The sequence below is a fragment of the Bombus pascuorum genome, chromosome 12 (assembly GCF_905332965.1).
Source record: "Bombus pascuorum chromosome 12, iyBomPasc1.1, whole genome shotgun sequence".
Classification (NCBI taxonomy): Eukaryota; Metazoa; Arthropoda; class Insecta; order Hymenoptera; family Apidae; genus Bombus; species Bombus pascuorum.
Window position 1 is genome coordinate 12,222,679 of NC_083499.1, and position 21,087 is coordinate 12,243,765.

Here is a 21,087-nt window from a genome sequence, read left to right on the forward strand (position 1 = left end):
CATTTGATTATTCAATACGTAAGGTAATGCTAGGTCACTGTCAAACACAGTTGCACACGTGCGTTCAATGTGTGCCATATTTCTAATAATTTTTTCTAATAATGTAATCTTTCATTCTTTATTTCGAATTCATTGTTATCTTTTGAATGAATAACATTTTTCCCTTTAATTAATTATCGGAGACTTTAATGAAAAAATGAAATGAAATGTTTGAAAAAGATAGACTATGATACGAGGTAGTACAATTAAACAAGATAATATACGTGGAATTTTTTATGCACACATGTTTCCATATACGAGTTTACGCGTACTATGTCATCGTATTTACGTAATATTATTGTACTCCGTTTACAACATTATTTTTTTTAGATCTAACTTTTTGATACAATATATACATTTTGCCTTATGTTTTTGCAATTTAATTCTATATTGCTTATTTAATGAAAAATAACTTCTTTGATAAATCGCTTTTTGTTCTTCGTATTTAATCTAGAATAAACTAGAAGAGAGAAGCATATAGTAATAAGTTATTATTTATATTTCCACTGCTTCACTATTTCTTATTATTGCAGGAGTTATCTCAGGGTCATGTAAGATTAAAAAATAAGCCTGTGATTACGCCAAAGCTTCACTGATAATGGTTATGTACTCTTATTTGCAACTCATAATGATTCTAGTTGAAGTAGAGCATTCAGTTGGATTCTCTTAGTGAAAGGTACAAAATTTATGTGCTGGTTCCAAGGAATATAGACATGGATTACTATGTGGGTGTTGATGTAGGAACAGGAAGTGCTCGAGCTGCTCTAGTATCCTCCACAGGAAAGATACTGAAAATGACGACATGCCCGCTTGAAATTTTCCACCCAGCTCCTAATTTTTATGAACAGTCATCTGATAATATTTGGAGTGCAGTCTGCCATGTAGTAAAGGTACTAACTTCAGCAGAATTAATCTATATTGTTTTTTTAATAAATTCAAATATCTATACATAATTAATTTATTATTGTTTGCAGTCAGTTGTAGCTGATATTTCTGCAGAATATGTACGGGGTATTGGCTTTGCTGCTACTTGTTCATTGGTAGCAATTGACAAAACAGGATCACCAGTCACAGTTAGTCCAACAGGTAAATTCGCAAATGAATTGCAATTCTTCTTTCAATCGCATGAAATGTTTGTTTGCCAATGGAGTTTTTATTACAGGCGAAGATAAACAGAATGTTATATTATGGATGGACCATAGAGCACAGAAAGAAGCTGATTTTATAAATGAACAGAATCACGAGATGCTTCAGTATGTAGGTGGGAAAGTATCGTTAGAGATGCAAACACCCAAAATGTTATGGCTCAAAGATAATCTACCTTCATCTTGGAACCGCGCAGCACTGCTATTTGATCTGCCTGATTTCTTAACCTGGAAGGCTACAGGTTCTGAATCAAGGTAGCAATATTATTGTATGCTAGTACAAACACACGAATATTCTATTTACAACTTTCTAATCCGATTTTAGATCTCTATGCTCTTTAGTATGCAAGTGGAACTATAGCGCTGGTCCTGATGGTAACAATAAATGGGACGAAGAATTCTTTGAACAAATTCACTTAAAAGATCTTAAGAAAGATAATTGGAGGAAAATAGGTATTATTAATAGTTCTACATAATAATTGAAATTATCTCTATATGGGTAAACTCAAATCGATTATGTTGAACGAAAATTATTTCGTTTGAATCATATAGGTTTTTAGTTAACAAGTTAACAAATCTCTTTTATGTTCAGACAGATAATATGAAAGTATTACTTTATTTTAACAAAGAGAAATATTAATACGAAGGTAATGATGTGAGGACTCCGGGCCATCGGGTTGACCAAGGATTGTCGGCAAAAGCTGCTTCTGAATTGGGACTCCTAAAACGAACAGCTGTGGGAACATCCCTTATTGATGCGCATGCTGGGGGGCTCGGTATGATAGGCTGTTATGTACCCGGTGTATCCCCTAAATTACAAAGTAGATTAGGTATGCCTAAATTTTCCTACTATATATTACTTTTATTCGTTGCTTGTACGTTCCAATTTTTTTAGTTAATCCCTTTGATTTACAGCATTAATTTGTGGCACATCAACTTGCCATATGATAGTTAATGAGAAGAAACTTTTTGTTAGTGGCGTTTGGGGGCCATATTTCAGTGCCATGATTCCAGGAATGTGGTTGAGTGAAGGAGGGCAAAGCGCAACTGGAAAATTACTCGACCATATAATTGATACCCATCCCGCAACGCCAGGGATTTTGAAAAGCTTAAGTGGCAATAAGTAAGATAAAATAAATTCGATATATTCGTAAACTCTGTTATTGTTTGTTATGTAATTTTTTAGACACATACAGCAATATTTGTCTGAATTATTGCAAACGATAGCCGATCAAAAGAATTTGGAGAATGTTTCATACTTAACGAAAGATATTCATATATGGCCTGACTTTCACGGAAATCGATCCCCTTTAGCTGATCCGGCTCTGAAAGGGATGGTAATGACATTAAATATCCTATTACCAATGCAATACCTGTATAAGTTTCGAGATAAATGTTTTAAATGGATATCACACAGATTTCAGGACTCTCTCTATCCGTTGATCATGAAAACTTGGCACTATTATACTTGGCAACGATACAAGCTTTAACGGTACGTATATATGTATGTTACTTCATCTGCCTATACTTATTTTTTTTTTTATGTAGAAAATTAAATATTCAATATTTTTTAACAGTATGGTACGAAGTATATTTTGGAAACGTTAGAAGCAGCCGGTCACAAAATAGAGACTTTATTAGTTTGCGGTGGTCTAAGCCAAAATCCACTATTTATCCAAATACAGGCGGATGTATTAGGTTTACCTGTATTGTGTCCTATAGAAAAGGAATCAGTACTGATAGGAGCTGCGATTCTTGGATCTTATGCAGCTGGGAAGTTCAATACAGTATATGACGCTACACAAGCAATGGGAGGATCTGCAAACATTGTTAAACCTAAAAACGAATGCTACAAGTAAGCAAATCAGATTAAAGAGTTACTTCAATCTTTCAAAGTTATAATACATATCATTCTTCCTTTTTTCTTAAGGTATCATCTTCAAAAATATCAAGTATTTCGGAGAATGGTACAAGATCAAAAAGATTACAGAGAGATTATGAGCAAAGAATTTTTATAACTATACCATTATAAGCGCTGTATCTGCAATTATTAACGCTATATTAACAGATGTGAATAAATAAAAAAAAAAAAAAATAAAAAAAAAAAAATACATTGAACAATTATAGAGCAATCACATAGAATCTCGTAAATAATAAATAATACGAAGCAGTGCGCTACTTCTTACACATTTTTTATCGAATTAAATATATTTTGTGTACACGATTATTGAAACATATTTTAGTTACCTACTTTACTTTTTATCCTTGTTTGTTATAAATAAAGATATACATAAAAATATTCGTAGAACTTTCTTGCCCTAAACATAGTATAGACATGATATATGAAATAATATTGCTTTATTTGGTATTTAAATGTAGTTTCGAACTTACACAGTGTATTACAATTTGGTACAAAACACCTACAACTATAACAATATTGCTAGATGATTAATCGTTATAAAAATATTGATTTTTTTTTAAGGCTTTTAACGAAAAAATTTTGTCTTCTAATATCGCCATGTAGGATTATAAAATGGTACTATGAACCACATCGGAATAAAGATCTTAACCATAAATATAGTACATAGTGCGTTAAATTCTATCAACTTATAAAATAATATTCTTATCCTCTCAACTTCTAATATATCATTTTCCTCCGCACGAAATAACGTCAGTATCACATTGTTTGTGAAAAACTTGTCAAAATTTTTTTTTTTTTTTTTTATGATATAATTTGAAAAACGAATAAAACTAACGATTCCATATCACAAAGTCGATTTTATCACAAATTGATACATAATTGCTCAACTCTGTGTCGCTGAATCAATGATATCCGCTAAAATTATGAAAATCGACCATAATTCGAACAAAATATAAACGTGCTCTTAACTTACATTAAGATAAAGATGATTATATTAATCAGAATAATACTGATGTAAAACTTTGGATAAAACTCTAGTTTTTCATTAAGTGTTACAACTGTTATTAATAGCATAATATAAATCGACAATTGTTCGCGGACTTGTAACTCTATTTCTAACTTAAATATGGTACTAATTGCACCTGTATATGAAATATTTCACTTTCAAGTTAATTACATTTTTTATAAAGTGGTTTGAACGGGTAACATTACCAGTGTTTTAATCGTGTTAAAATTTACTTTTCAATATATACATGTATTGATGATCAAATAAACGAAAAAATCACTCTCAATCAATCTTATCAAATTGTTTTGAGTATTTGAAACCACTATAATAATTAAAAATTTCAATGAAATGTTTTAATTTTGTTTTGATTTATTAGTAGTTTTGATATTATAATAATATCAATATCACCATCAGTCTTTCAATAACTACTTCGTTGATCTAAATTCATAGAAAAATTGAAGATATAAAGGGAAAAGTATGTTTCAAGTGTGCATTAACAGATTCAAGATTATTTCTTATAATGTTTTAACTCTAAGTAATCAACGATTATCATATATATTCAAGTTTAAAAATTATTAATGTTTTGATATTTGGAAGACACAAAGTGCGTGTTTCGGTGAAACGTTAGGTCGTGATATCTTCTTTCACGAAGTTATTTATCATAATATATATGTATATTCTTTTTTAATTCTAGCAAGGCCATTTGTGCAATTTGCGCATTTAGAAAGATGCAAGGCGTTTATTCGATTGATTACGATGTTTTAAGTCGTTTTGGAGTGTTATTTTACGAAATCATACCGTTAAAAATGAAATTATTCACTAGCATATGACATTGCTTTTTATAGAAAAATACGCTAAAAGTTAACAGGAATACTGTAACGAGTCAGTTTACACAAAACGATAATATTCTGCAATATGATTAAGCATATATTGAAATGCGGTAGAAGGAGACGTACCGAATCTTTGCCTCCATAAATGCTTCGCTATTATACGCTGTCCTAGGGTATGTGTTGTTTCTTGAATTTCTTCACAAATCTCGACGCCACATTGCCAAATCGTTTCTTAACATTTAATTCAATATGTTACCAATGAAATACTTAATAATTCAAAAATATAACATACACATACCTAAATTATTAAGAAGTTTATTTTTCCCTGGTGGGTCAAACTTTTGGAGTTGTTCCACGCTAATTACCTTATATTGTTTTAATTCTTGCAATGATTCAAAATTGCAACAACGAGCTCGATTATTCGCTACAATATAGCTGCCAGGAGCACTGTGCTTTGCAATTTCTTTTAAAGCTTCTTTAACCATTTTGCATTTGTCAACATCACCTTGTGATTTATCTACTTTTACTGGCTAGAATGAAATATAATATTACAAAGAAAAAAAGGAATTCAATTATACAATGTCAACCTCTTAGAAATTCAGATAAAAGCAGTACCTCTGGAAATGCTTCGATCATGTGAAGCCACATTCTAGTTGGTATTGTATTTGTTTCTGCTATGCACAATATGGTATGAGAATTATTGTTACGTTTCTTAGCAGTAGTTATATCAGAAGGACTCTCAGTCATGTAGCCATTAGGAAACTCATCCACAATTAATATTGCACTTTGACCTCCTAGAACCCAATCCTCTGGATGACTCGCTACATAATTTTCAGAAACCTCATCACATCTTTCATATACTTTCTTAACTACATGTTTCTTTATTTCTGAAAATAAACTATATATAAAACTTTGTGCTCTGCATACAGTTTCAATAAGACCTACCTAGATAATTGGCAGTAAGTTCACTGGGTATCATTTGACACCATCCTAATATCAGTTGAAGGCACATTTTCAGGTCACATTTGACTCCAACAAAAAAAGAATTTTCTCTAATAGACTGTTTCCTTGTACAATTGGGACACGACCAGCTATATTTATCTACAATTCTTGCTTGATTCCAAGCTAAACTCCTGCCTTTACAATCAGGATGTGGACAGGTAGAAACAGTCCTAATTAAACTCATTTCTTTTAACCATCCGCATAATTCTCCTTCGTGTCCCTGTTGTAACATTGGTCTGACGACAACGTCAAAATATCCTCCTTGATCTCCAAATCTCTCCAAACATTGTCTGAAAATAAATATTACAATAACGATAAAGAAACTAAATCTTCCAATAAATACTCCCAATCTTTTTTAATATACTCAAAAGTTTTAAAAAGCTACGTATTTTTAGAATGAAATTATATGAACAACTATATAACATTTTAAAAAATAAAACGGTTCACGTTTGAGCCCACGTGAATGAACAAATTCGTGGCACAGGAACAGTAAGTGGAGAAGAAAAATCAATACTCTTCTAGGTTAAATGTAACATTATTACTCTCGAAATTAGAAAATAACATTGATGAAATGTTTTAATCACTCGGTCAATAAGGATCTTTTAGTCAATGGGAAACACAGCACGATATTACAAAGAGGAAAAGATAAAAAGTGCAATATAGTTTCGAGTAGCAGAAGCAACAAGTATAATTAGCTCGAGTTGATCAGAACGTAAAGCAGCAATTACCTCGCTTTGACTCTTACGTTCTTCATTTTCGATGCAAAAGTCACCTCTATACCGACACTCCACCACTTGTAAGGAATAAACAGAAACCTATAACATTTTTAAATCAACTAAAAAGTAAACAAAAATAAGGAAATCAACGAGGAACGAGGAGAGACTGCAAAGCAACCTCGATGTTATACATCCATCGTGTAACGACTTGAATATTTTAGGCATCGAATGTAGTACAGACAAGCTGCGGAATAGACTTATCACCTAATGCAGTTTTCTGTCTTACGCCTAGAGGGCATTGAAGTCTTATTACCATATTAGTGTCATTCTCAACATTATCGTTTCAGCATAGAGTAAAACCACAGACAAGTTACAGCTACCTTATTCTTAGTCAATGATAACATCATAAGATAGAATACAAACCTTACTAAGCCTTTAACTATCTATAGAAATGAATGATTGATTTAGTCTGATTTAACGAATGATGATAACGTATAGATGAGGCAATGGACGAAGCTATTACTCTATCGATAAAATAGCGATCGCTTTCGATCCAACCGTGTGTTTTTCTATCACTAAGAGATGTTTCAAGTTTAAGAAAAATATAAAACAATTCCTATCGATATACGATTTTTCGTATTAATTTCATTATTATTCGTTATATATTTTGTAATAATTTTCATAAAAGTATTCTTGTTTATTGACGTCAGAATGAGATTAAAGAATACAAATTCAAGGGCCACAGCAGAATTAATACGAAAAATATCCGATCGAGATTTCGTTTATTAATAATGTGGCATAGATAATACTTCTATTAAGTAATTGTCATAATTTTTTTGGCATCATTTTAGGGATAAAGGAAAACGACCTTACCAGTATTAATTTTAACAAAATTTCTTATATTTACACTAGTTTATACAGAATCCAATTTAGTCCATTTCTCACTGACTGCCCATAGCCATTTTACAACTCTATCATTTTTTGCTTCATTCGAAACTTCTGCTACTTTATTATTACTATAACAAGAATACATAACATTATATTTTAGCATAGTATTATATATTGGGTCTGCTATATTCAAATTTGCTAAAATTTTATTGAAACTTACATGAAGTATTCTCCAGTCACATCATCCAAAGACGGATCTAACGCAGCAAATAAAACAGATTGCGCTCCCTTTATAGGTGTCTTAATAAATAACCATGTAAGTGTATCTACAGCCAATCTACCTAAAAAGTTTTGATAAATTCCCATATATCGCATTATTTCTGTTCGTACTATACCAGGATGGACGGCATTCACTGTAACACCAGTTCCTATATGACATAAAAAAATAATGCTTTATCGATTGTATTATTTATTCAAAAATAATTTTATTTTCTGTTAAAATGACAAAACCTTTCAATTTATTTGCCAATTCCTTTGTAAATAGAATATTAGCTAATTTGCTCTGTGCATATGCTTCGCCAGGCTCATAGGTTTTGTCATTATTCAAATCGTCGAATTTAATTTTGCCACGCTTGTGTGCACTACTTGAAACATTTACAATCCTTGATGGTGCAGAATCTTTTAAAGCGTCCAACAATAAATTTGTTAGTAAAAAGTGACCTATATGATTCACACCAAATTGCAATTCAATTCCTTCTTGGGTATACATCTTGGGACATCTCATTACTCCTGCATTATTTATAAGAATGTGAAGCTTCTTGTGTTCTACAATGGAAACAGATAATACAAATTATGCTATAGACCTATTGATTTAGATATAATTAGTTCAGGAAGAATTTCTTTCTAATTTAGTATTTAAAAATAGATGAACTAAATATATTTAATAGTTAATATTAGTAGTTATTCACTTTATACATATAATGAAGCTATGTTATTTCATTTCATTTTATACTCTAATAGGATATGGTATATACCTTTCTTAAATTGTTCTACAAAATCCCTAATACTTTTTTGAGATGCTAGATCACATGGTCTACAATAAATATATTTATTCCTACTTTCTAGTACTATGTCACGACGTGTCTAAAAAAAATGATCATTAATTTTATATCTCACATTTTAATATTACTCTTAATATGATATAAATCATTGTTTTAAAATACATTTTCACATTTTTCCATATCTCTACAAGCCATTATAACCGTAGCCTCTCGTTTAGCTAGATCACGGGCTATTTCTTTACCAATTCCAGTATTTGCTCCTGTTATAATAATTACTTTATCGTTTAATTTTTTATCATTCTCATATAATTGTCCACTAAGATAATCTCTGCAAAACAAAGAGATGAGTAATAAGTAAAGTAAAATATAATGTTACGTTTAAATAGGATCACTTACATATTGATTTAAACTTTACGAATAAACAAAGAATGAGCAATCATATTATGCTACAATAAAAACGCAGTTTAAAAGAATAATCGCAGTTTAAAATAATTGCAAAATATAGAGGCATTACCTAAGTATGTAACCTCCACCAATGATGGTTATACCGGCTGAATATATATAAAAGGGTTTCGAAACAGCCGCAAACATTTTTCTAAATAAATAAAACTGCAACAATGATTAACGGCAATTTTTTAGAGATAATAGGATTAATTACCAATAATTTAGTAAAACATTGTACGATTTATTTTTTCATTCACGTAATATACAATATACACACGCACGTGTATCTCAATGTAAACGGCAAAACTGAATTTGTAATAATTCAATCATGAAACAATTATACAATAGATTTTGATAACGTTGATTAAAATGTAATAGTCCATTTCTATATATTACAATTTTTCTTAGTTTATTGCCATTATTAATTTATATTATTTTAATCATAATTAATCATAATTATTTCGGATTCTTTTTCGAATACATGTCAGGTCATGGATATTGGATGATCCAAAATAAAGAGCGAAATTTAATACTCAGAAACGCGTAATGTATTTATCGCAAATATAAAATTGTATACTTTATATTTTATATAATTGATCGTATTTGATCGTATCAGATAGTAACAGAAAATAAAAGACACACGCACACACACCTTTACGATAAATCGATATTGAAAATATCGTTTTCAGTATCGATATCTGTCAATGTCTCTTAATGTTTATGTACTTTATTCGATTCTCATCTGACGTGGAATGTTCTAATTTTGTTGTCAGAATTATATCTGTCATTATTAATCAAATCTGAACACGTTGTATATTGTACAAATTTTTTATTTTTTTTCTGTAAATACTAAATATAATATGTCGTTACGGAGAGCGTTATTCGGTATCAAAGATGTAAAAGTATTACAAAGAACGCTTATTCATAGAAGATTTCAATCCTCACGAAAGGTTTGGAATTATATCTAAGCACGATTTTATTTTTTATTACTTTTCTATTATTGCATAAGATTTTTAAACTTCATTGCAACCAGAGAAATTTTCTATTTTTAATCGATATTAGCTTTAACTTGATAATCTGACTGCTTGCAAATTGTAAGTGTAATGTTAATGTTAACGATATATAAATTTTAATATATTATACAAAATTATTCAATTAGTTTTCATTATTAGAGCAGCAATCAGTACACGTTAACAACAAAATTATGTACCATATCGTCGTTCACTGCTATGGGTATTTGGAGTCTTACAAAGAAGAAGGGTGATAACGAAACGGTCATAACTACAAAAGAAGTTCTAATAGCAAAAGCCGATGCATTATACGAGCAAGAACAATACCAGGAAATACATAACCTTCTAATAAATTATAAAGTAATTACATTATGTATATCACGTATAAATGTAGATAACAAAACTGAACATTTTTATAGGATAGCGGCGATGTTGAAATTATATGGCGTTTGTGTAGAGCAATGTATAAATTGTCTAAGACTGTGAGTGAAGTAGATGGAAAGAAATTAATTTTCGAAGCTTATGATTTAATACTTAAAGCGCTTGAAATAAAAGAGGATAATTGGGCTGCACACAAATGGGCATCGATTCTTCTTAATTCTAAGACTCTTTATGAAGGAGTAAAAGCACAAATAAAAGAGTCATATAATATTAAGAAACATATGCTGGTACATTTTACGATAATATATTAATATTTCATTTCCTGACACGATGTCAAGCAATTGTATCGAATGTGTTTAATATCGCAGAGAGCAATGGAACTAAATCCAAAAGAACCAACACTTATGTACATGCTTGGTACTTGGTGCTATCAAGTTGCTGATTTAACATGGTATCAAAGAAAAATTGCATCTGTAATATTTGGAGAACCGCCATCTTCGTCTTTTGAGGAAGCTCTAAAATATTTTGAAACCGCAGAGGAAATTGATCCCAATTTCTATAGTCAAAATTTATTAATGTTGGGCAAAACCTACTTAAAATTAAATCAAGAAGAGCTAGCTATGAAATATTTAAAAATGGCCCTTGAATATCCTGCAAAGAACGAAGATGATCGAGATGCTAAACAGGAAGCACAAAAGTTGTTAAAGAAATTTTAACAAACTTGACAGAAATTATAATCTATTATATGATAAATGGATATTATTATAGGATATGGAATTGAAGGGATAAAGTAAATTTAGAATGTATCTTTTAAGTAGAAGCATAAAACTTATTTACTATAAAGTACGGTAACTTATGTGTGATGAGCTTTTTATACGCAACGTCTAAGATATTAATAACTATTTGAAGACTTAAGACTACTATATACATGTATATTTTATAAAATGTTTTGAGAAAATGTTAAAATGTTTGAAGAAAATTCGTATATACAATATGCCATTAAACTATCTTTCTCGCAAAAATTAGTTAAAGAATTAAAGTGTCAAAATGTTAATGTAAAAAGTCACAAATATCACAGCTTAATAAAGTAGTTTTCAAGTCAAATTATCGGTCAATATATCGATTTTCCTCTTCATATATCCGATGCGCGACAATTGCATCTTGTATCAAAGAATAGAGCAAACGAAGATAGTCGCGTGATTCACGGTCCATTACATTCCTTGGCTCTCTTCCTATCAGATGGTATACAATGGAACAATGCAGGGCAAGCTGCGAGACGTATTCACCACACGGGCAAGTATACCGCACCATAACGTAATTCGGTGGTAGAACTACCGGAACTGTTGATCTGTGCAATCTGTTATGTCCAAGTCGACATTCCGCCATCATTTCGTTACAAGGTACAATCTGGAAAAATAAAATAGACAAAAAAAAAAAAAAAAATAAAATAAAATTTACGAATTGTTTGAAAAATCAATGGAAGAAACGATCGAAAGGAAATAAAATACATGAAGAACTTTCGAACTCGAAGTACTTCTAAACGTGAAGAATTTTCAAAATTGCAGAATCGATGCGCTTCCAAACTTGAAGAACTTTTAAACGTTCTGTTCGATATTCAAATTGGAAATGATTTCTTCGAGCTAGGTGCCGAGTTTATATGATCGTCAATGTGGACTTAATAATTAGGACTTTTGAGGGGCCCCCTAGTTAGCAGGTAGATAAAACCCTGTTAATTTGTTTCCTGTATGAAATATTGTTTAAGGGACAGAGGAATTAGTACTGGTACTCACCTCAGCCATTCCTTTGTCACCTTCTTCTCAGTTACAGTAAGTTCGAGAATGCGTTAGAGGATAAACAATCACAATAGAGTTGGAGAAAAATGCGATTCTAATTTATTATTAGTCATCGAGTAGGAAGCGAATACATTGCTTTTTTTTTTTAATTTACGCTTTTTAATAAATAATAATTTACGTGTTACTTCTATATGGGTTACATGGTTATCACCACTGGGCTACTGGAGCAATAATCGTCTCGGGCGGTAGTTTATGTTTTGTTTACATTCATAGGAGTTCGCTAATATTATAATTATGAATTATTCGAAGTATATATATCGCTTAAATATATTCGAACGAATAATATACTTTATACAGAATTATATACTGAAACATCGAACGATACATCTACCATCGCTTTATTATTTCTTATGCATTAATTACACAGTCGTCGTATTAAGTATATAGTAAGTACAGCAGAGAAGTATTTGATCGATATAATTTTCGCTTGAGCTATTCCGAAGATTACATTGTAAATATCGTTTGGCTTTGAATATATTTTATTACGAAGGGACAGCTTTTTGTCGTTGGTATTTGGCGGAAGGTAACGATTAGTCAATAATGAGTCATGAACTCCTAGGCAGATTCAGGGAGAGGACTATAGGTGCTATATAATTATAAGAGGTAGCTATATAATTCAAAAGCATTAATAGTTCCCGTTTTCCTTCTGCTTAAAGGAATGATTCATTGTCAGTAGATATAAAGAGGATGTTATTCGATTTTTATTACGAACGTACATTAATACAAGTTTTGCTTATAGAATTAAGTTGTAGAAAATAATAAAATAATAATCGATCGATGCGAGTATCGAAAATTAAATTTCAATTTCGATGCTCTTGGATTTCTTAATTATTTAAATTTTTAACAATTAATTTCAATATAAAATAAACTAGATATTTGTCCTTTTATATCGCTTAAGATATTTTTATTCCTTTTTATTTCAACCGTATTATTATTTTCAACATATTATTTCAATTTTCAGCGTGTATCAAATCGGTTCATTCGGTTTCTTTTATATCGTTTTATATGGTTCCAAAACGGGTAACTCAAGCTCTTCGAATTTCACAAAGCTATCCCTTATTAAACGTTCGACAGTTCGCCATTCACCTTTCGTATTTTATCGCTTATCATCATGAATATACAGACTGAATATCGTCTCTACAATTACATACTGTCGACTATCACATTAAATAACGAGAGCTTTAGAAAAATTGAATTTGATCGCGTATCTATCGTCGTCTTAAGCATACAAGTCGATTAAATTAAGCAGAAAAAGGAACGCTTTGTCGATTATCGTTATTATGCTCGTTAACTTTACAGGAACAGCATGTTGAGGTCGATGTTGAATAATTTCTGACGAAATGCAACAAAGTTCGCCGATATTATCGATGTAGAGAAACTCTCGTCGCCATTTGTTACGTCTATTACATATATTTACATGGTTAAAATCGCCAATACGTTCGAAATACGTTTATTTGCATGTGTACTCTTCGGTACGCTCTGTGCACGTTTCACAATGCACGCGACAGCACCAGAGAAATTTGCATTTGCATTGCCACGTTCTTGTGAACTGATGTGTGTTGTAGCCGCGACCACAGCACATTAGATCGCATCCGTCCGTACCTGAAACATTAATCGCTTTTACGATCATCTAAATTTAAGACACTGCAACGCTACGAGGCGTTTCGTTAAATAGATAGAACGATAAAAGATAAAAGGATAGAAGGTCGAATATCACATATGTCATATCACGATACGTCACCTTTGCTAGTACGATTGCAATATCTGCCTTGGGTTCCTAGACTACCTTGCGCTAAATCTGGTTCACAGTAATTAGGCGAGGGCTGTAAAAATATAAGGTCGCTTCTCTTTGGAATCCTTTTTTGTCCCACGCTCGAACCCCCGCTCAACTTTGTCCTTTTCAATACCAAGTGTAGCCTCCTTGGTTTCGTTGTCTTCTTCGCGGGTTGTCGGTCGTGTCGAGTCTTTCCAACGTCGTTCGGTTTCCCCTGAGTTTTCGCGTCGTTCCCCAAGATCGGCACTATTTCAGTCAACGTTGAATGCAACGTATCTAAACTCTACGAGAACAGCAAGAAACGATAAAATTATTACTCGTGAGAATAGTTTACCAATTATTATTATGTTACATAAGAAATTGCATTATTATAGCTTCTAAAATTCGTCAGTACTTGTTTGTCAAAATACGCAGGTAGTCGGATTATCGTTTTTGAAAACACGTTTACAATTTGTACATATATAAATAGATGGCATCCCGCTGGGGGTAGCCACCCACATGCTATATTTATTTTTATTTTATTTTTTTTTTCTTCACCAATAAGATATAACACTTTACCAAATGTCCATAAGGACAAATTGTAAAATAATCAAATAAAATAAAAAAAAAAAAAATATATATATATATATATATAAATAGAAATTTACAAATATTTCCAGTCTTACTATTTTCCAAACATAATTGCCGATTTTAAACAATTTCGCCGTAAGAAAACGTTACAGTTACTAATCGAACGTACGTATACAAAGATTCAACTCGTATCTGTAAGGGTCGTTGTGCAATTTAATTTCCGATATCGATATCAAATATTAAAAAACGTAAATTATCATTGAAAGCGTAACATTATTTCCATCGTCGCTAATAATTTACCAACTACGTAAAAAGAACGTTAACCTATCCTTAACGAATCGCTTTCTATATTCTCGCAGAAAATTTGTATTTTTCCACTTGCATTATACGCACTAACCGCGTATTAATTCTATATATTCATGCAACATAGTGGAAAAATAGGCGTATCATATGTAGCGACGTAATCGTTTAGCGTTGCAATCGTCTATAGAATATGATCATACGTTACGTCCTGGCAACGTCGACCCACTTTTACAGAAATTACCTGCATCGTAGGGGGTGGCGGTGGGGTAATCGCTATCACGGGCCTGGCTCTGTAATACTTTTTCATCAGTGCATCGCCGATCTGACGAAAACTAGGCAAGGTTCGCCAGCAGGTTCTCACGGTGCAAGAACCGGACACGCCGTGACATTTGCACTCTGTTTGCAGCAGAGCTTTAACTATCTGCAACCAAACAATACTCACGCAATTCAGCATCTAATCCATGCCATTTATAGCAGTATAATTTCAAATTTCTATCTTTCGTACTACGTTAACGATCGGTTATACATCGAACGCGATCGACGCGTACTCTTTAAGTTACGTTCCTACGAAATAATTACGCTATCGTTCGCTATTTTAAAGCTTTTGATATTCGTATCGCAAAGAAAGTATTCGAAGTTGGCAATCGGGAAAATACGAAAACGTACTTCTGTGATTCGTTCTGTGATACGTTGTTAGTTACGTTTATCATTTTCATATCGTAATTCTATCATTCTTGTGTTAATCGTCGATCGTAGTCTGTGGTAACTGCTGCTCCAACGATATCCTACGAAAGGGTTAAAACGCTACATCTTTATGCTATAAACTGCTACATTCGACTATTACATTCCGAATCGTTATCGACGAACTACGATTTTGCAAAAACTGCGAAACTCCTCTCTTACGATTGGGACACGTTCGCACCATGTTCCAACTGTTCGACGCACGCGTTTCTCCGTCTCTTTGCTCATTGTGTGTCCGACGATCGACGCGTATGCTCAGAAAACTGGTTTACATTTCGAATTATCGGGAGACGGTGAGGGGCGGGCGCAGAGGTGGGTTGAAAAAAATCGTCTGGAGCATAAAGTATGCGGTGCGGCGAGGCGATCGACGTTAAGAATAAATCGTTAGCAGGCGCGCGTCTGTACACGCGTGCACAGATCGTACGTGCACGCGGAGGGCAACCACGCGATATATGCGAGTTTTTATTACCGCCTCGATAATAAAGCCCATCGAGGAAGACGAAAGCTCCGGGAACTTTCCCCAATTAAGCCTGGCCATTTACGCGTTCTACCCGCGGTACAGAATTCCATTCTTTCCCGCAAACTTTAATTTTAACTTTACCATCTCGGCTCGTTTACGAATATACGTTTTATTCTCGAATTCCCAGATAATAGTCTTTCCGATTCGAGAAAATTGAACGACTAGATCAATATTTTGGTTAACGAACGAATCTTTCAAGCAACAAAGAAGTTTCACCTGTGTATATTTTCAAAAGGTCCAAGTGTCGAACAATCGTAACTTCGTACAATTATTATGAAACAATCGTCTCGTCATAGAAGACGGATTGTTTCCATTCCTTAATCCTTATATATCCCTATTCTCTTATACCAAATATTGTCCAAACGGTACAAAAGATCATTAGGGACTCTAACTATAGTACGGATCGCAGAAAAAAATACAAATATTAAATCTGGCTTAATCCTAAGTCGTTAGAACATTTGTTCTACTTGGTTCGTATAGAATTTACATAGGTTGCCAACTTCGAAGGTATCGATATGCGGATAGTTTGTTTGCTGAAAGGTATTTATCGTACGACACCTTCCTTTGTTAAAAATTTCAAAATCTAGGTTAATAATTACAATTCTTTCGATCGTATGATATCTTCGAATAGCAAGAGAGATACACAAGCTATCGAAAAATATATATAAAGGCAATTTTTAGACAATTAAAAAATTCAAGACAACGAACGAAGAAATCGTCGATCGACGTTTATTTTTCAAGTTACGAATAGAAAATTTAATTTTACACCAAATATCTATGCACGACCAGTTGACATTTTTCTACGCGAACTTTTTTCATTTTCTCTCTCGATATTTAAAATCGTCCTCTATATATTTTTTATAATAAATATCGTATAACGAACGTATATCCACGTTTTTCTACAGCCTGTGTATAAACGATACGATCGATATGAGAATATTACACGTAACTTGGGCGAGGTATAACAAACTGTTAAATTAAAATTATTGGAAAATAATTGGCGATAAGATAGCGAACAGATATACGGACACGTTGGTTTAACAAAATTTCTGTTACATTTTGCGCGTTAAAAGGAATGAATCATTAACGGGCGACTGGCATTACTCACCTTCCGTCCTGCTTTATTGTTATGAAGGTTCATCAGACTCCTCGCGTCACCCTCGACTTCCCTCGCGTCCAGAAACCTACGCGCGAACCTAACATTAAATTATAATATTAAAATCCATGCGTGTATAACAACTGTCGTGACGTACAGCGTCATAGAGGTTTTACACGCACGTGACACGTGCAAAGGGAACCGACTACGAATTCATTACGGATCGGGTTAATGATCGTTACCTCATCCCGTAGGTGACGTCCGCGCTGCAACCGCCCCATTCCCAGCCATTTGCCGGCAACTCCTTTCTCGTCCTGTAAAAAGAACACCCGAACTTTGACGAAGAAGCGTTTCATTAAATTGGAAATTAGGTAAGCGCACGTCGAGAAATTTCTGCGTCGTTCGGCGTGAAATTTTTACGAGGAAGCTATTACTTTATCGCTGTATGTAACTTTTGTGCTTCTATTCGAAGAAATTCGATTCTTAATCAGATGTTATCAGGTAGTTTGAAAATGTTGTATCGTTTTTGCGAACTGATGTCATCCAACGATCTCTTATCGATCCTCCCATGGAATCGTAATTTCACGTGATACAGAAACTAGAACGACCTTCGAATATACTTTCAAGTACATACATAGCCGCTTTGATAACCAGCGTTAACCGGCGGAAAAAAAAAAGCGTAAAAGCAACGACAACGAGTTTACCTTACGGTCGGTTCACAACCGCAAGCGGTGATGTTGCCTCTGCTGCAAGCTGCGGTCACGGCGTACGTTACACCCGCTGAACTTATTGCGTACGTGAAAGCTGCTTCCCTGCTTCCTGAAATAGATCAGTGAGAAATTTCCTGTTAGATCTAGCATCGAAGCAGTCCAGTCTGTCCAGTTTGCACGATAGGTAGGAAACGTGTATAGGGATTTTCAACTATACGTAAAAACGTGGCAAGAACGCGTGACAGATAGAGTTACGATAGACGGTACCATCCTCGGAACAATACAAAGAAGAGCAAGCTGTTTTCGAAAGAAAGCGTTAATTGTCTGTCCCGGTGCACCTGGACTTACTCTTTTGTTCGTTCGAGGGGTGTTTGGCAATCTTTCGATAAAACGTTAAAACCGTTGTTGCAAAGACTCGCGTTGAATCTTTCAGCGTATATTCTATTTTCTTTTTTTTCTTTTTTTCTATAAATCCTATTTTCCAACGTTTCACGAATAGATAAATTTACGCAACGATTAATAAGGTTTGGTATTTTTGAATTTTTAGATACTCGTTACAGAGCGAAATGACTCTACGCGAAATTATTCCGCGTAGAATTCCTAGTATTTTCCAGTTTTGTTTTAATCGTCGTACTTTATGCAAATAGAATTCTATCGTTTCCAACAACTTGGCTGCGAATGGCTATGCAGATTCATATTTGTTTAAAGAACTAGAATCTAAGAGATTCGTTTCATCTGCTAAATACGACAGCGAGTATTTCGCTTCGAACGTTTTATGTACTCTTGCGCGTTATACGCGTTCCTCAAATTTTCTACAAACGCATAAATATTCGCAGTCTTTAATTCGACTAAAAAGGCGCGACTTTCTCCGCAAATGTCGTAACTTTGGATTATTGCTTTTACTTCGTTTTACATTCGCGAAGAAAACCTACGTTCTTCGTTGCGCGATTTGAAGATGGCATTTACTAAGTGCGAGGCTGTATTTTTGCTCAATTCGTCCGCGTGGCGCACGTTTTAATCCACGTCGCGCGATCCGATCTACTTCATTTCGTCGACAAGCATGATACATCAACGGCGCAAGCCCACACTGTCCCCTGGCGTTTCCGTCACGCTAATTTACAGCTTTCCGACACACGTAGGGTCGCGTAAAGCGCTAGCACAATTAATTACCCGCGGAGCTCTTTCAGCTCGTTTGCCATGCTGAATGAGTTACCGCCGCGTTCCTTTCTTCTCTCGATGTTGCCTCTTTTTTTCCCCTTTCCTTTCGCCTCGGCTCGCTCGCTCCTCGTTCCAAACACCTACGCGATACCGTCCCGCGTCCAAGTTGATTTTGCGCTCGCTTGGCAGCCATCAACCTCGGCCAACTTTAATTCGAACGTCAGGTTCGCCTTTTACACCGACGCCTAATTATCGCGTGAAATAAAACTGCAAAGAGCCATCCGATGCATCCGGAGGCGATTTTATGTTTGACAAAGCAATCTTCACGATGCATCGAATATCGTGGTACACATCGTGGCTTTGATTTCTCGCTTAAGGGTTTCGCTTCATTTTTATTGCCCTAATGCAACCACGAAGTAGACTCGATCTTTTCAACTTCGATAAACTAGTTTCGTAGGTATCTACCCTTTTTCGTAAACGAAAAAATTTCCAAACGTTCTTTAGCCACGTTCTCTATTCGCTCCTTCGCTAACAATTTTAACGATATTACGAAATATCCGAAACATCCTTAGCGTTAACTTCTTCTTCGTAAATGGAATCGTTTTGTCCTGTTCCATCGATAATGATTTTAAATCCTAGAAACGTTACAAATTACTCGTTCGCGAATCTGTTACTGTTCATAGACGTAGAGACCGCCGGCGATAAATTTGTAATCATCTGTATTCTATACGATGTATATTATGTAACGTAAATATAAAGTATATCATTGCGTTGGCAAGACGCAAAATTCAAAAGACTCGATTATAATTACAACGAATCTTTCTAAAAGCGTAATCGCACGAAAACATCGATCGATGTTTGTTACGTTGGTCGAATCACAAAATTCACGGTCACGCGTTCATGTGCATCGTGAAAGCGAACGGAGGTATGTACTACGTGACATGTACCTTCCAGTCATTTGACGTGATTTTTGCCGCTGATTCCGATCGATCCACGTTGTCGTGGCAGTTACCTTGAAAGCAAAGATCGGTGCACCGGTTTTTCTTTCACGATCGAAATTGTTCCGGAAAAAGAAACGGTAAAACATCGAACTCTTGATAACCGAACATCTTTGTTTTCTCGCATTCCGAGATAATTATTTATTTATTTAATTATCGAAAGAAACGATAGTCGCTTTATTTTCAACCTTGTAGATCATTTCGTTTATTGGTGTTGAAGTGATCGTCACTTCTGAGAAAACTCAACATCTGGTCTTCGGTTTCTCAACCGCCTAAGGTCTTCGAAGGCGCATAGACAAAAGAATGCGTTTAGGAAAGGCCATAAGCGGTACACGTCCGACGTTGGTTGAGGCAGTTGTCTTTAGTCTCAGGGTAACGTTGCTAGCGAGAGGATCTGGATCGGCTTACATAGTACCACATATTTTGTAATTTACTATTCACAATATATACACTTTCAATACCTTGCAGTTTGCACACGCATTTCTTTAATTCCATCCACTGAATAACCTTAACAATTGGCCTCTTTACAAGGGTCGATAGAACGATGGATTGTCAATGGTTTATTGCTAGAACAAGGAGGAATGGTTAGAATTTAAACGATACTGTTTGCCTTGGTGATTCAGCTAAGCTTATAAGCGCTATTGTACGTGTAATCCAACTTTACCGAAATTACCAAAAATTATCGAAAATTACCGAATTGCAAATGGTTTTGTCTTCTTTGGAATATCGTTATTCGATTTTATCCGGCATGAAATTCGATTCACAAACAAATGGAAATTATTGTGCTTTTGAGTACTGCTTATTGAATGTATAATATTGGAAACTTTCGGTGACTAATAAACGCACAAGATATTGACAGTTTAATTTCTCGAGTAGGGATAATCTTACAAAGTGTAAATCAAAGTGTAAATAAAATCAAGT

At 33.8% G+C, this 21,087-nt stretch overlaps 5 protein-coding genes across 13 annotated transcripts in view; 2 read left to right on the plus strand and 3 right to left on the minus strand.

The window, feature by feature from the left end:
* Positions 1-150: 150 nt before the first annotated feature.
* LOC132912910 (FGGY carbohydrate kinase domain-containing protein) lies at positions 151-3,483 on the plus strand. 3 transcript variants are annotated; one of them, XM_060970734.1, is made up of 11 exons: positions 151-339; positions 573-929; positions 1,014-1,125; positions 1,202-1,439; positions 1,510-1,637; positions 1,832-2,014; positions 2,100-2,307; positions 2,371-2,521; positions 2,602-2,676; positions 2,762-3,039; positions 3,115-3,483. In XM_060970734.1, the coding sequence occupies exons 2-11, from the start codon at positions 753-755 to the stop codon at positions 3,200-3,202; spliced, it is 1,638 nt and encodes a 545-aa protein (XP_060826717.1). In that variant the 5' UTR covers positions 151-339; positions 573-752; the 3' UTR covers positions 3,203-3,483. The 3 variants fall into 3 exon arrangements, with proteins under 3 accessions (XP_060826717.1, XP_060826716.1, XP_060826718.1); XM_060970733.1 differs by having other exon boundaries at positions 151-328; XM_060970735.1 differs by lacking the exon at positions 151-339 and having other exon boundaries at positions 376-715; positions 781-929.
* A 42-nt stretch (positions 3,484-3,525) lies between these two features.
* LOC132912925 (uncharacterized) lies at positions 3,526-7,639 on the minus strand. 2 transcript variants are annotated; one of them, XM_060970757.1, is made up of 5 exons: positions 7,533-7,639; positions 5,887-6,233; positions 5,557-5,828; positions 5,240-5,471; positions 3,526-5,172 (listed from the first exon to the last, which is right to left on the minus strand). In XM_060970757.1, the coding sequence occupies exons 2-5, from the start codon at positions 6,173-6,175 to the stop codon at positions 5,000-5,002; spliced, it is 966 nt and encodes a 321-aa protein (XP_060826740.1). In that variant the 5' UTR covers positions 6,176-6,233; positions 7,533-7,639; the 3' UTR covers positions 3,526-4,999. The 2 variants fall into 2 exon arrangements, with proteins under 2 accessions (XP_060826740.1, XP_060826739.1); XM_060970756.1 differs by lacking the exon at positions 7,533-7,639 and adding an exon at positions 6,672-6,889.
* LOC132912926 (retinol dehydrogenase 13-like) lies at positions 7,538-9,699 on the minus strand. 3 transcript variants are annotated; one of them, XM_060970760.1, is made up of 7 exons: positions 9,630-9,699; positions 9,123-9,217; positions 8,771-8,936; positions 8,582-8,690; positions 8,058-8,372; positions 7,768-7,975; positions 7,538-7,675 (listed from the first exon to the last, which is right to left on the minus strand). In XM_060970760.1, exons 2-7 carry the CDS (start codon positions 9,197-9,199, stop codon positions 7,573-7,575), a joined length of 978 nt encoding a protein of 325 aa, XP_060826743.1. In that variant the 5' UTR covers positions 9,200-9,217; positions 9,630-9,699; the 3' UTR covers positions 7,538-7,572. The 3 variants fall into 3 exon arrangements, with proteins under 3 accessions (XP_060826743.1, XP_060826742.1, XP_060826741.1); XM_060970759.1 differs by lacking the exon at positions 9,630-9,699 and adding an exon at positions 9,291-9,543; XM_060970758.1 differs by lacking the exon at positions 9,630-9,699 and having other exon boundaries at positions 9,123-9,543.
* Positions 9,700-9,758: 59 nt separating this feature from the next.
* On the plus strand, positions 9,759-11,182 carry LOC132912932 (regulator of microtubule dynamics protein 1-like). 3 transcript variants are annotated; one of them, XM_060970768.1, is made up of 5 exons: positions 9,763-10,002; positions 10,115-10,146; positions 10,225-10,422; positions 10,482-10,730; positions 10,812-11,182. In XM_060970768.1, exons 3-5 carry the CDS (start codon positions 10,282-10,284, stop codon positions 11,157-11,159), a joined length of 738 nt encoding a protein of 245 aa, XP_060826751.1. In that variant the 5' UTR covers positions 9,763-10,002; positions 10,115-10,146; positions 10,225-10,281; the 3' UTR covers positions 11,160-11,182. The 3 variants fall into 3 exon arrangements, with proteins under 3 accessions (XP_060826749.1, XP_060826751.1, XP_060826750.1); XM_060970766.1 differs by lacking the exon at positions 10,115-10,146 and having other exon boundaries at positions 9,759-10,002; XM_060970767.1 differs by lacking the exon at positions 9,763-10,002 and having other exon boundaries at positions 10,009-10,146.
* A 1,130-nt stretch (positions 11,183-12,312) lies between these two features.
* LOC132912913 (protein Wnt-7b) overlaps positions 12,313-21,087 on the minus strand; it is a 121,059-nt gene continuing 112,284 nt past the window's right edge. The window contains exons 3-8 of one of the 2 annotated variants that reach the window (XM_060970743.1): positions 18,005-18,119; positions 17,543-17,614; positions 17,313-17,388; positions 15,185-15,364; positions 14,038-14,353; positions 12,313-13,898 (exon numbers count right to left, since the gene is read on the minus strand). In XM_060970743.1, the coding sequence (XP_060826726.1) occupies positions 13,747-13,898; positions 14,038-14,353; positions 15,185-15,364; positions 17,313-17,388; positions 17,543-17,614; positions 18,005-18,119 (911 nt within the window). In that variant the 3' untranslated portion in view covers positions 12,313-13,746. Of the gene's footprint in view, positions 13,899-14,037; positions 14,354-15,184; positions 15,365-17,312; positions 17,401-17,542; positions 17,615-18,004; positions 18,120-21,087 lie in introns of both variants that reach the window. The other variant, XM_060970742.1, reaches the window with a different exon arrangement.

Coding starts and splice junctions, on each gene's coding strand:
- LOC132912925 (XM_060970756.1), bottom strand. CDS start 6,697: ATGAAGAACGTAAGAGTCAAAGCGAG. Junction 6,234..6,671: donor AACGTAAGAGTCAAAGCGAG/GTAATTGCTGCT, acceptor ATTTATTTTCAG/ACAATGTTTGGAGAGATTTG. Junction 5,472..5,556: donor TGATCGAAGCATTTCCAGAG/GTACTGCTTTTA, acceptor ATTTCATTCTAG/CCAGTAAAAGTAGATAAATC.
- LOC132912932 (XM_060970766.1), top strand. CDS start 9,913: ATGTCGTTACGGAGAGCGTTATTCGGTATCAAAGATGTAAAAGTATTA. Junction 10,003..10,224: donor GATTTCAATCCTCACGAAAG/GTTTGGAATTAT, acceptor TTTCATTATTAG/AGCAGCAATCAGTACACGTT. Junction 10,423..10,481: donor ACCTTCTAATAAATTATAAA/GTAATTACATTA, acceptor ACATTTTTATAG/GATAGCGGCGATGTTGAAAT.
- LOC132912910 (XM_060970734.1), top strand. CDS start 753: ATGGATTACTATGTGGGTGTTGATGTAGGAACAGGAAGTGCTCGAGCT. Junction 1,638..1,831: donor AGATAATTGGAGGAAAATAG/GTATTATTAATA, acceptor ATTAATACGAAG/GTAATGATGTGAGGACTCCG. Junction 2,677..2,761: donor CAACGATACAAGCTTTAACG/GTACGTATATAT, acceptor ATTTTTTAACAG/TATGGTACGAAGTATATTTT.
- LOC132912926 (XM_060970760.1), bottom strand. CDS start 9,199: ATGTTTGCGGCTGTTTCGAAACCCTTTTATATATATTCAGCCGGTATA. Junction 8,937..9,122: donor GGTGGAGGTTACATACTTAG/GTAATGCCTCTA, acceptor TTTGTTTTGCAG/AGATTATCTTAGTGGACAAT. Junction 8,373..8,581: donor TGTAGAACAATTTAAGAAAG/GTATATACCATA, acceptor TTTCCATTGTAG/AACACAAGAAGCTTCACATT.